The sequence below is a fragment of the Cephus cinctus genome, unplaced genomic scaffold (genome assembly GCF_000341935.2).
Source record: "Cephus cinctus unplaced genomic scaffold, Ccin1 Ccin1_scaffold0025, whole genome shotgun sequence".
In the NCBI taxonomy this organism is placed as follows: Eukaryota; Metazoa; Arthropoda; class Insecta; order Hymenoptera; family Cephidae; genus Cephus; species Cephus cinctus.
This window is the reverse complement of record NW_014332773.1, coordinates 524217-538728: the sequence shown is the minus strand read 5'-3', so window position 1 is coordinate 538728 and position 14512 is coordinate 524217. Positions and strand designations below refer to the sequence as shown.

Genomic DNA, 14512 nt, shown 5'->3' with positions numbered 1-14512 from the left:
TAAAGACTTTCACTGGGACGCAGAAGACGTGCGTGACGGGAATCATGGGTCGTCATTTGGGCCGTTGATCATGAGTGACGAACGCAAATCAAATACTCCCTCCCTTCCCGCCCTAACCAATAGATCGAAAGTTTTACACTATAATTATATTTTTAGGATGATTCATACATTCGGAATAGAAAAATGACAATAGAACAATGCTGTGATTCTAAGTAGTAATTAATGTGGGGCAACATGCGAAAATGTCTTATTTTTTTTACTTTGTAAGGAATTACTTTGGACCAGAGTTTTGACTGTGAAGCTAAAATATTGAGAATGGAAAGAATTTGTGATTTAAATTAACTGGACAATTTTTTGTTCTCAATCCTAATTAACTAATTTCCTCGTTATGTTAACTGTAGTCTGTGAATTCAATAACATCTAGAGATCATTGTACTCTTTTAATTTTATATTTGGTTTTTAAGATATTAAATTTTCGGTCCCTGTGTTCCCACGGTTATAATGGAACGTTCATGAGTTTGGCTGTACTATTAGAAAATGGGACTTACAATCTAAGCACTCTGAGACAATAAATATATGTATCGATATGTGTAACATCACGAATCCGTAACAGTATTGCTTAAGTTTAATCGATGAAAGCCGGTAAGAAAGTCTATTGTAATTCGTGGATGGTCGCGGCCCGACTGTACTTATACATGTGCAGGTATGGCCGTGTTCTTAGTCGACTTAGGTCCGTTCATCCTTGAGGAAATTAGTTTTTCACGTTGGAGATTGTTATAATTAAATGCAGAAAATTAAGAACAGAAACGAGAACTTTCAATAGAGATTATATAGTGCTGTGTCAAGTGCCTGTGTAATTGGATAAAGCAAAAACATGAGGTTGATTTTGGTAAGTATAAAAGCATTATACAATACAAAGAATAAGAACAGCCAGTCAGTTTTCTTACTAAATAATCTATTGCATTGACATGAACAATAAGACCCACTTGAACTATTTTTATAAATGTCGATTTGTTCCTTGTTTTAAGTTTTTAAATAATATTGCTCAAACTGTGTAATTTCATGGTATTTATACATGTCTCAGAATGAAGTAATCGGAAATTGAAAAGTTTCTTGTATTATACCGTTCGAGCAGTTGAAAAGGTAGTATATGCTGCTACAGTATAGATTATTTTTAGTGAATACCAATATTATTTCTGTTTCAGGTAATCTCTTGTTTAATTGCGGTTCTATCATTGGGTCAAACTGAAAAAATAGCAGAATCAAAAAAATCCGAAGTTACGAAACTAGAAGTCGTGAAATTGGACGGAGAGGATATAAATGCTGAATCAAAACCTTCAACAGTTCAACGAAAACGAGATTCAGGTTACGCATACAATAGACCTGATAGGCTTGCGTCCGGACACAAATACCACTCTCGCCCAGCATTTGGTCAATCAGGATACAGAGGAAGGATCGTGACTAGGTATCCTAGTCAGATAAACCGTCCTTTCAATAGATACGGTCCACCGAGCCAAAGTTCACAGCTGACGAGGCCGAACCAACAATACAATGGACATGGTCAGCATTTCTCTAGTCAGCAACAGCATCGGGATAATCACCAACAGCAGCAGCTGCAACAACTTCACAATCAATTGTCTAATAGATTTAATCAACAAAGTAGTGGACTGTGGAACCAGGAAGTGCCCAGTCCGATTAGACATCTTGATTTTGTACAGCCAAGTCCAATAGCCAGTCAAAACAATGAACCATTCAGTTCGAATACAGCCAATTATTTGCCACCGAAAAATCAAAAGTTACCTGCATATACGTCACCTGATACTTTTGCTTCACATCAGCAATCACAGCAGCAGCAGCAGCAGCAACAGCAACAGCAACAGCAACAGCAACAACAACAACAGCAGCAGCAGCAATTTTTTCAGAATTCTCAAAGTCATGATCAAGGCTTGAATATACAGAATCAAAACTTCATTCAAGTTCAAGGTCAAGGACAGGATCAGTCGATTTCAGATGCAGCCCTCTTCCTGGCTCAAAATGCTCAAGCTATTTCCCAACTGTATGGTGCACCTGATGCTGATGAAAGTTTCGCTCCTAGTCGTGATGAATTTACCGGACAGAATAATCAACTTCAGAATCAAAACAATCAATTCGAGACTTTTGGAAATGATGGATCATCTTCACAATATCAGAGACCTCCTTTACCTTCTTACGCATCAGGTACATTAAGTAATCAGGAATCTCTGGAGCAGATTCAATCTTTGGAAAAGGACCGATTGATAGCTCAATTGCAGCAAGCTCTAATAAGTCAAAGTCAGTCTCAGAGTAGCCAATATTCTGATCAGTATGCACGCAATCATGGAAATTACGTTCAAAATCAAAATTTATTAGCCTCTCTCGGTTCTCAATTTGGACAAACTAGTGAGCCATCCAAGTTTAACGAGCAGAATAATCAAAACAGTGGTTCCGCCATTACTCTGCCTTTTGGCACCGGAAATACCGCTTTTGGACAAACTCCCTTTCTGCCAGGAAATACTAGTCCATCCAGCTTCACACTAGGATATGGACTTTCGACAACAACACAGGCACCCACTACCACCACTTCAACGACTACAACTACGTCCACATTGGCTCCCATTCAGCCTCCTCCGGGTACAAGCAGCGACGGCAGTTCTCAAGTGGGTACATCATTGCCAGCACCAGGATCTCCAGGCTTTCCGCAATATGGTGGATTCGTGCCTACTCTCATAGGAGGAACTAATTTTATTGCGAACGTTCCCAGCTATGGCACTAGCTTCGTAGGTCCCAGTTCAGTATCCACAGCCGTACAAACGTCAGGATCATCGCCGACTCACTTTGGGCTTCCTATTCCCAGTGAATCTGATCACAAACCACCTATGTCTTCTCCACCTGTTTCAGTTTCTCCAGCTTTACCAGCTTCTCATGTTCAAACAGTTCATCCTGTTCATCCTGTCAGTATTTCAGGAACTCCTGTTCATCCAATATCTATTCCTATTCAGCCACTGCACCCAGTTACTTCTCCAGTACATGCAATTTCTACACCTATACATCAAATTGCTCCTCCTGTTCATCCTATTCCTGCTCCTACTCATCCTATCGCAAATCCTGCTCATCCTGTGAATTCTGTCGCAGCTAGTGCGCACCCAACTTATGGAATTCAATCGACTGTTTACAATCCTCTTATTTACAAACCAGTTAAGGCGGTCTATCCTGTATTTTACTATCCTAATTTGGCATACCAGTTGCAGAAACCCTCCTTACCGACGTATCCGTGGAGTTACGCTCCTTCCTTTACTCAACCCAAGCCTGCTCAAATTTGGAAATGAAAAAGATATAGCAATATGATATAGTTCCTTGGGTGGAAATCGTTACTACTTTTTTTAATTGAATGGAATTGACTGTATTTGGTATAGTTTTCTTTTTCTAACTCTCAATGCACATTCCTCTCAGTGTTGAGGGGTTGTAAATACATAGCTTGTATTTATTGTTATTATTTTTTTTAAATAAACGTACGTTTTCCTATTATGTTTCCCATTTTATCTTTAATAAACTGGGCGTACCTCGTGATAACCGAGGTCATTAAAAGACCAGACAAGTTTTTATGGGTCATAAAGCGTAGCTACTGCTTATAATTGAATCTAGGATGTCACTGTGCATTAATACGCTAAAATTATTCACGTTCCTGAGGCTTCGTATCGTTCGGCTGGAAAGTTGTGTACAGACATACGTATATCAGAGGAAAAGAAACATATAGGACCTATACCATGAGCGTTACTTCTCTATTAATAAGGAACTCTCTCCGAATAACGTAAGATATCCAGATTTGTTAATTTGGTCCCAAGATTTAATACGGTAAGCGAATTCAGTATGGAAAGTTGTTCGATAAATAATATTTAAGTACGCGTGAGCGCAGCTTTTATTTGAATTGCACATACGTATGTTCCGTGTACGCTGCAGGTATACAATTTAGTTTAAGGTTGATCCTCAGAAATCTATCTCACGTGTTTTTAATCATAAGTAACCACCTGTATCGCGTGAGAGAAAAGAAGGAATTTTTAATTAGAAATTCGAACTCTCTATCCAAAGCATAATATAGAGATTACACTTTTTCTGGAACCTTCACGAGCAGGTAAATAACCTTCTCCAGATTCGATCTTTACAGCAGCAGAATGAGCATCGCCATTATCTTTTCTACGATTGCATAACGTTACCGCAGGCAGATAATTATATTACAGGGGATGACTATGCTTTATAGATATGCATCCAGAATCTTATAATTATGTTCAAAATCACAAATTTAGTCATTGCATGTTCTCACTGTCAAGTCCAAGAGAATCTTTCGCAATGCTTGTTGTGGAGGAGATCGAGTGTTTCTTGGCCATTCACTTTCCGTGGGTGACCCATATCGTCTCGCTTTTCGTTTTACGTCGCCATTACACTTTTACCGTTTATACCGGACCCGCCCGGTCGGGATTTCTTCCCAAGTGCCTTTTAGGTCTCTTCTGTGAAATCTTCCGTTCGAATGGTCATCACTCCTTGGTGCAAACTTGTTATCTCTCTCTCTCTCTCTCTCTCTCTCTCTCTCTCTCTCTCTCTCTCTCTCTCTCTCTCTCGCTGGATACTTTGCATTAGTTTTTTATCTACTTTGCAAGGTTTTTAATTTACATGGTCAGATAAGGCATAGCATCTTTAACGCATAATGACATATGTACTCTCACAGACCTCATTAATTAGATTTTTAGACCTCGAATATGTTTCTACGTAAAGTTTTATTAAACAAGAAAAATTTATTTCAGAATTATTATTTGATATCCTGTCAATAAATTCATTTAAATTATGAAGAGAGCAATGTGAAACTTTACTTTCGACCTATTCTATTTATCGTAATAGCCTTGCGACTGAGTTCCATAGATTGAGGTTTAACAGATCTCACCCTGTAAAGTATGTTTCTAAATTTCGAAACCTGTGTAGCTAAGGGTTAAGAGATTGTCACCTACATGTCCTACACCTTTATTTCTACGCGTGTAATAGTATTTATTTTTTTCTTTCACTTTTTGAATATTGCTTTATGAATTTTTGTAATACGTGTTTCTTTAATCGTATGATCGTGTATCTTAGGCGAATGCAAACTGGTGGAAAAGTTTCACTTTTCATATTTTCGTATTCACCTAGGATATACGATCATACCTTTGTAGGTCCTTTTTGTTTTCCCAGATTCTACTCAATGCGAATGAACATTGTACTCCTCTTAAGTGAAAGGATCGTTTGTATAATACAAATGCAAGTATATCCTGATAGTCTGTTACTCTGTACTTGGCGCGTGAGTACCGATTCTTTTGAATTTTTTTTTCAAATGAGAGAATGTTGTCTGTTGAAGAACGGACTGATATATTCTTTGGTAGGTCAATGTATGTAAAATTCAGTAGATCAAATATATTTTATCGATCAGCACGATTTTTTATTTTTTAGTCATTAATTTTGGCTCTATTTTAATTTAATTTTTTTTTATCACGGCGTCTACTGAGATTGGAATTCACGCAGTGAAGATGTCGATATCCGTTATCCCACGAGTGAAAGTAAGACAAAATCAATGGGAATCTCGACTACTTCAAATTATACGCTGGCAAAATGCCTTATTGGAACAATCACTTCACACTTTGTTTTGAATTAGAACAATAGACAACATTTCTTTGATCTTTTCCAACTTACTACGGAATAATGTGAAACATATTTTTTATACGCCATTTAGAAACGTTTCGGCGGTCCCTAATAAAAGAAAATTAAGAAAACCTTTTTGTGAATTCTCCGTGGTCAATTCATATTGGACGTCATTAAAAATAGTTAATTAACATTTTATTACGGTCAAATAATTTTTATCATATTTCACAGAAAAGTATAGATACACACTTTTTACTAAAAAAGAATGAGCGTTCTCTTTATTCAGATATGTTATTAGATTTTACCAGATAATAATCCCATATATTATGTATGAGTTGGATGATATTTTGTCACTCAGCAAGATGTACATATGAACCTCAATAGACAACCATCTTGAATACTTATGTTTTGAATATCCATAATTAATGAGCCTTCATGCGACTGTACTTTCTAAACAATACCGTTCACAATACAGATGTTTCACGACAACAATATCAACAATGAGAAAACAATTTTTCTCTATGCGAAAGACTCTTTTAATTAGGTGTTATTATCTACTACGTTCTCGTGTGTCACAGAATGTTAAACGCACTCTGTCACCGCTGTGTTAATTAGATGCATTATAATCCACGCGACGCATCAGTTTTCATATAGTAGTAATAGGAGGCGGAAATTGAAAATGTATTCGCATAATATGAAATGACTATATCTATAACAATTTAGTCAGTATGCATTTTAAAATTGATTTGGAATGCAACGAAAATATATTCTGATCGTATTTATATAACAATACGAATCAGCATTCACTTCTTGAAATACGTTTTATCTATACATTATTTATTAATATTTTATTATTATGAATCGAATATACGATACAGTAATCTGTTTCTTTAGAAGAAAGAAGTTTTCTGTTACACGTGCAAGAATTTGATCTATTAATTGTACACGCCCAGTTTAGGAAGTTATTGTAGAGAATCGATGACACGAATTGACGAATCACTTTTACCGCGGTTCTTTAATCTGCAGTATGCAATTGTATCTTTTATATTGGTCAGAAAGAAGTCATGAGTTTCAGGTGTCTAGAGTATACGCAGCATCAGAGTGGGCTTACCTTCACCTAGACCTTTCTTTCGCCGCCCAAGAGGGGATCCAGATATAAAAGATCTCTTCTGGTTAGCAATACCATCAGAAATTACATTTCACTCACCCACTCGGTGGTCGCTTTTACCACAAGAAACATTCGCAAACACACCCCAAGTTTAATCAACATGCGGCCACTCGTAAGTCTTTTATTTTCGGCTAGTTTGGATTGGAAATTATTTTCATTGGAAACAGTATCAAGGTCTTATTTTGAAACGATAACAATTTTTAAAGACAGTTCGTCAGTTATTCTTTCAGTTAACTAGGGGTTCAAAAGATTAGGATAAATTAGTTTCGATTTCAATTATTTTGATAGATTAATTTGATTAGTCTGCTTTAATTTAAAAAACAGTATTCATATTTAGGAGCTGTTAGTGTCATTTAATTAAAAATCGGTTGCTTGTCTGAAATACTTTGTGAAACTATTAATAATGTTTGTTGTAGATCGTGCTGGGGCTTCTTGCTCTTGTTTTCTCAAGTATTTCCTGCAAGGAGGAAATTCCAAAGACGAAAGCAGATGCCAAAATGTCAACTAAGGATAAACGTGGGATCTCCGACTTTTCCTTTGGTGGTTACTCATCTGGAGGTTCGGGATACTCTGCGCCTCTTCAAGATTATGTACCAAGTAGCAGTTACTCCTTAGGCGGATCATCGGGTGGTTTGTCATTCGGTCATGGATATGGAGGATCATCTGGATCAATTAGCCCCCTGTCCCTTGGACACAGTTTTGGAGGATCATCAGGAGGTCTGTCTGTGGGACATGGATTTGGCGGATACTCTGGAGGTCTCTCTCTGGGACAAGGTGGACTTAAGAGCCTTGCAGGATTCGGCAATTCTCTTAGTCTAGGAGGACATGGCGGAGGATACTTACTACCCCCTTCTGGACCGGGCCTATCCTCTGGTTTAGGTCATGCACTGAATCTTGGAAGTCTCTCTCTGGGTGGTCATGGAGGTCAAACATCCTATTCTTTGCCCAGCGTATCTGGCCTGAGTCTTGGAGGTGGATACGGAGGAAGCAGCATCTTAGCCTCCTCAGGATCAAAGACGGGACCTGTAACCTTCGGAATCCACGGTGGTGGAATTTCGGCAGGTGGTTCCGGATCTAGCTATATGCTACCAGCTTACGCAACCGGGATGCACGGTTTGTCCGCCTACGGCAGCGGCGGATCCGGCAGATACAGCGTTCCTGTAGTCCTGAAAGCCTCCCAAGGATCCTACAGCCTACCATCATCAGGATCTCATGGAATTTCTCTAGGATCTCTGTCTTCCGGTGTCGCTTCGGGTTACAGTCTACCCGTATCTTCAGGGTCCTCCCATTCCGTTTCCGGTGGCCTGCTTGTGGCGCCAGCATCGCATGGAAGTTCTTCTGGCTACAGTCTCCCTGTTTCTTCAGGATCTTCTCACGGTCTCTCTTCCGCTCTAAGTGCCTTGTCTTCTTCCTCTCATGGATCGAGCTACAGTCTCCCCATTTCCTCGGGCTCATCTCATGGACTCTCCAGTTTGTCTTCAGGGTCATCCTCAAGTTCTTATTCTCTCCCCGCTTCTTCTGGTTCCTACTCTCTTCCCTCTTCATCTAGCTCTTATAATTCACATTCTGGTGGTTCATCAGATACCGCCAGCTATAGTGTCCCACTTTCTTCCGGTTCTTATTCAGGATCTGATTCCAATTCTTACTCGTCTTATCCACCATCATCTGATGATAGCAGTAGCTCCTACTCCTCTGGTGGAAGCTCTGATTATTCTAGCCCAAGTTCAAGCTATTCCAGTCCCAGTCTCAGCTACCCCAGCCCCAGCTCCAGCTACTCATCCCCTTCGGCCAGTCATGCAGCATCCTACTCCAGTCCTTCCTCATCCTATGCTGCTCCTTCTGAGTCCCATGGATCCTATTCCAATATATCTCCTAGATACGTTGCCTATACTGCTGGAAAGTCTCAAGAGAGCAATGCAGCATCGAATACCAAATACGACACCATTTCGTACTCCAGTGTTGATGGAAAGTATTAAAAGGAGGTAATACAAAATGGAATCTATATCGGAAAATATAGCTGATGGAAAGTTCCCAGGTCAGTCTACTACGAGACGAAGACAAAGTAAAAACGGAACCATGACAAGATAATTTGAAAGTATATCTAAAGAAAAAAATTATCAAAAACGAAAGAACTAATATGAGGAATCTTTCCATTAGAGGTTCCTTCGGTAAGGATGGTGTAGTTGGAAAAGCTGAGACTCCACAAACTAATATTTATAGTTACTTGTTATGATTTTATTGTTGATGCTTATTTATGACGTTGATTATGGCTAAATATTTGACCCGCTGTACAATACTGACATGTGATTATTATTGTTATATATAGTTGTTTTATACTGTTTTATAATAAAAACTGTTTTGCTACATTTACGGTTATACACTACTTTCGTTATCAATATCACCAATTGATCTTCGATGATTTTTATTACCAACAACGGTTGGAAAGAAATACGATTCTCGTTCGTGGAAAATTATTCGGTCATCGATGGATATAAAAATGAGTTTGCACCTACGTACGATATTATAACTATTTATTCGACAGCGCTTTCTCATACTTATGAAAAGAAATACTCTCTCTCTCTCTCTTTTAAATTACTAATTCATTTAATTGAGGATCCGAACGGACGACATCGAGATCAGTTTCACCTTCAATCGGAATGTTTTATACGATAGGATAATTAGGCTACCATATAAATCGGATTATAAACTGGGCGTTATCCGGGAAATACATGAAGGGTTATACTAAATGACTGTTATCACTGAAAACTCCAATGTTGGTTGACTGAAGTATAAATTTGAACGATGACGCTACCGCGTGAAAGTTATCGGGAGAAAAATAATCATAAAAGATTCCTCGAACAAAAACCGGATCACTTTTACTCTAAAGTCATCGTCGTTTGGATAGGACGGGCAATCTCCTTTCTAAATCTTTATTTTATTTGGGAAAGTCCAACAACCGGTGACCATTCCTTGATGGGTGAAAGAATAACATCGCGACCTGTTTCCAACTATATCATGATAAAACAAATGCACTTATTTCAAGTGCTACCTAGCAACGTTACTCAGATTGCACTATAAAATTATTTTTTGCAACGCTATACGGAAAGTATACAGTTTGTGCACCAAAAAACAAGCACAAAATGGTCCATTCTTGATGTGTTCATGAAGTCATCAAGAGTCGACCATTACGTGCTTCTTTATGGTGCATATACTGTGAACTCGTGGAATCATCAACTTTCCGTACTTGTATCATAATGTACTATTTCCAACTTCAATTGCATCCAGAGTAATTGAATAATCTGTACAGCTCGTAAAATGGTTAATTATTATTTTTCTGAATAGTTCAAATTTGCATTCACTTTTTGAATTTTTGGACATACATAGGAAGTCAATGAATTAAATAAACACATCTTGATCTCGCCTTGACGCATATCATTACAGTAAGGATTTCTCTTGGTTGTCAAAAATTTCTCTTGGACACATAAGGACGCCCCGTATGAGCATGGACATGATTTCAGTGCGTGCTCCATAAATGCACATATCCCTCGTGCACTTGACCCAGTTTAACCTTTTCCTAGTGTATCCATACATTATCTATACAGCAGAAGTGTCTCGGGTGTAACGGTATGTATACTAAAAGAGCAATTCGACACGCTTGTGGATTCTAGACCAGTCGACGACTTATATAGAAAATGCATTTCACTCTTTTCCGACTGGTTTCCAATCTGGTCGAATGGGCGTGCCTTTACTTTTGCCATCCGCAGACCTGTGAGAAAAGTTGAAAGAGGAAAACTGTCTTCTCACTTTTCAATGTTCGATGTGAAATCTTCTTAATCGTTCATGGGTTAAGGGAAAGTCGTAAAAAAAAAAAATAGTTCACAAATCATCGTGGAAATCTCATATTTTTTATTTGCTTCGTTAGAACCGAAAATTCATCAATCGGAACTAGAGAAAATTTCATTGAAAAAAACAAAAGTCTATATTTTAGCTGGATAACGTTTTCTCGTCTTATGAACGAATTTTGCATAACTAATATCAGCTGATAGTCGATACACAAGAGAAAACTGATTGTTACTCATCAGTATAAGATTTTTCTTATGCTTTTAGCCATCGATCGCAATATTTTTTTTTTATTAACGAAGGTGTGGCCAGTATACGTTCTCGATTCATTTATCGACAGAGAGCAGAGGTGAAAGTGAAATGATCTATCATGTCGTTAAAGGAGATCGGATGTGGATCGGTATCTGTCGCTTCTAAAACAATCAAGAATGAAAACCGGCACACGACGTTCTTATAGTGAGTGCCACAGGCAACAAAAATGTTTATTGGATTGATTGTTTCCCCGTCCTCTTATTTTCAATTGTTTTGCTCACGTTTGAATTACCCGCGCTCTTCCCACTGTCGATTCTTCACAGTCTTTGGGAAAGGCACTTTAATCGACCTAGTCACGCACGCCCACGGTTCAATGTTAACTGCACCTTTACATGTAATTATGTTGCAGCTATTTTCTCGAGAATTCTTTATATACATATATTTCATGTATAATCGTTAAGTTCCGCCACGTGTTAATGAACGAAGAAATTTTGCAGATTAGATTAGGCGTACGACGCCCAGTAAGTTTAAATCGGCGTTTTACTGGAAAACGTATCGAGATGAGCCGGACAAACCTGATTTTCTGAGCAAACTCATTTAATTCGCTATACTTGTTTTAAACTTTGAGTATATCTACTATTCGCCACTCCATTTTCACTATCCGAGCTGAAGGGGTTAATGTCGATTCTACGTATAAGACTAAAGAAAAGTTAAACTAGTTTCTCAGATTTTTCAATGTACACGGTATAAAAGAGAAATTCAAGGACGGCCAATCTATCATTCGCTAGCTGATCTTTGCGTTGAACGAGACTATAAGAATTTTTTGAAAGAACATAAAGGACACCGATACAAGATTTTGAAGTTACATCTCTGCGACCTGTGCTTTAGCATATTTCATAAACGGTGTTGAGTGAACATGGAGCTATTGGTTAGTGCTCTTCTTAATCATCGTGTACAATTTTCATAAAGTAACAGTGCGGTTTACTTTTGAGTCCAGCAGACAATATTAAAAGGTACGCAATTATTTTACGATTTCAGTTGTTCCTGCTCCTGTCGCCAGCCATATTTGCTCAAACGTATCGGGGGAACGCGGATCCGAATGATGAACCCTTCATGCCGATATACCCAGTGTATCCATACAATCCAAAGTTGATGAAACGTGGAATTGAAAGGGAATATCCGCCTTACTTAAGACCGGAACTTTATGTACCGGATGCCGACGCAAGAGACTCTTACACAGCCAGTTTTAGTAATAATCATCAAAGAGATCCTTATTATCCGAGTTATGATCCTTATCCAAAAAATCCTTCGCCTGAAATATATTCTTCTTTCTATAATCCAAGTTCCTATCCTCCTTCACCTAGTCAAGGACCTTACAGCATGTATGGACCATTTTCAACGCCTTTTCCAATGAGTCCTTACAATTCCCCACCGTATTCGCCTAATTCTTATGGTAACTATTATCCTCAAACACCATATCCCTATCCCAATTATTTCAATTCCCCTCCACCGCCTGCTTACTCAAGACCAGATATGTCAGGTCCTCGTGAAACGGAAGGTTCGGAATCAGAATCTAGTAAAAAACATGAAGAAGAAAAGAGTGAGGGAAAAAATAAGAAAATCGAGAACGAAGGATCATCAAATACTATTAAAAATTCATCCGATAATCAGACAGAAGTTTCTAACGCAATTTCTTCAAGTTCCAAGGAGCAGGTCAATATTGCTAATTTGGATAGGATACCAACCTTATATAATCAAATGGACAGCTTATCGGATTTACATCTCAGAAGTCTACAATTACCAAAGACAACGTATCGTGTGATCAGTGTGGCAGGACAACCAGTGAGTCCTGATTATCCTTTACCAAGTGCATACGCGAAGGTTCAGCAATTGGAGCAAGCTATGGCAAAACTTTTGGCACAGAATTTGGGACATCTACCAAGTAGCCTATTCGAATCTAATCAAAATAATATACTGAAATCAAATGAGGCACATTTCATAAATCAAAATTCTCCTATGAAATCTCTGAAAGATCCTTCATACCTCGGACAATTTAGTGGAATCGGTAAAACCGGTCTGATGTACACGGTACCACAAAACTCTCTAGGGAACATTCATGATAACAAGCAAAATCACTTTTTCAACCAAAATTCTGTAATGAAGAACACAGATAATGCACCATATTACATAAATTCAAACTCTTTATGGAAAACGGGAAATCCTGGTCTCAGCTCAAGCAGTCCTACGATTCTTACCAAAAGCGAAGAATACCGAAATGGCCAGTATCATCAGAAACCGGTAACACGAGTAACATTTGAGGAATCCCAAAGCTTGTATGTGCCACCTGCAAAACTAGCCAAAGGTCAAGCGACAACTCAGTCTACCGAATATGGCGGCTATGAGTCTCCGCCGACTCACCTGACCCAGAAATACGAGGGTCCGTTGATCGCAGCTGGGAATCAGAAACCCGATCAGAACTATGGTTACGATCAAGGTCACTCAGCGGTATCTTACCAAAATCAAAATTTGATAACAGTTCGAACTCCAAATTCTCACAGTTATCAGTATACTAATTATCATCCATTACCTTCGACGTCGCAACACACGCAGGAATATAAGACGAGTCTGGACGACGTGAATTTTGGTACAAAGCAAAATGGCAAGGGATAAGTATATCATGTATAAAAAAAGTTTTTTATAACATAAGAATAGATGCTGGGGTACAAGCGTTTGAATGAGTTCGTTTTCAGTCTACCGACTGTACCCGATTATAACCTCTTTAGTCTTCATAGTAATATTTAACGCACAGTATGCGCAGTAACGAGAACTTTTGTCAAAGTAAAATTGAAATCATTACGTTGAATGATATTGAAAAGACGTAACCAAATGGTATAAAAATTTCACTTTTAATATGATGTCAAGTGCAGGCAGTACTTACTGTAAGATTAATGACTAATATTTTAGTATGCCTATATGGTTCGGATAAAAGCATGGATTCTGAAGTTGTCGCATTATAACGATTGATCGTAGGTTTGAAACTTTTAAGACGCTAGGAGCTCAAAAATGTAATTCGAATAAGAATTGTAAAAGGTTAAGACTAAAAGAACTCTGTTTAAGTTTATCTTCACACGTTTATGTGTGCTTTGTACGTACATTATAGTCACTAGAAATAAAATAAAATGAAAATGACTATGCTTGATACCCATCACTGGTTTGTAATTTACAAAATAATTATATACGAAGCAAAGCCCAAGACGTCATCCAATTGCAATATTTTATAATTTCTGCGACAGGTGCGTATATTTATGTGGCTACGTTAATTCGACGAAAAACCTGCTGAGTCGATCGAAATAGTCAGAAATTAATTGCCCATCTATAATTAATTAAAAATATATATTTATCTGTCTTTCGATCGACGTCATGTTGAGTTGTGGAACTTTTACTCATTGCTTTTGCCGGATCATGGATCATCGATCTAACCTTGCACGTCCTCACTGATTTAACAGAAATATGAAGGTGTTACAGAATAATAAAAAAGTGAAAAGGATTGAGAGTCTTACTATCTCTATCTAAACT

The 14512-nt window shown here is 38.1% G+C and overlaps 2 protein-coding genes and 1 pseudogene across 2 annotated transcripts; all 3 read left to right on the top strand.

The window, feature by feature from the left end:
* The first annotated feature begins 735 nt into the window (after positions 1–735).
* LOC107266871 (histone-lysine N-methyltransferase 2D-like) lies at positions 736–3548 on the top strand. Its single transcript, XM_015737848.2, has 2 exons — positions 736–889; positions 1206–3548. Exons 1-2 carry the CDS (start codon positions 875–877, stop codon positions 3342–3344), a joined length of 2154 nt encoding a protein of 717 aa, XP_015593334.1. The 5' UTR covers positions 736–874; the 3' UTR covers positions 3345–3548.
* Positions 3549–5564: 2016 nt separating this feature from the next.
* Positions 5565–9212, top strand: LOC107266844 (annotated as a pseudogene).
* Positions 9213–11670: 2458 nt separating this feature from the next.
* LOC112494218 lies at positions 11671–14097 on the top strand. The gene is made up of 2 exons (XM_025084145.1): positions 11671–11864; positions 11975–14097. Exons 1-2 carry the CDS (start codon positions 11853–11855, stop codon positions 13604–13606), a joined length of 1644 nt encoding a protein of 547 aa, XP_024939913.1. The 5' UTR covers positions 11671–11852; the 3' UTR covers positions 13607–14097.
* Positions 14098–14512: the final 415 nt, after the last annotated feature.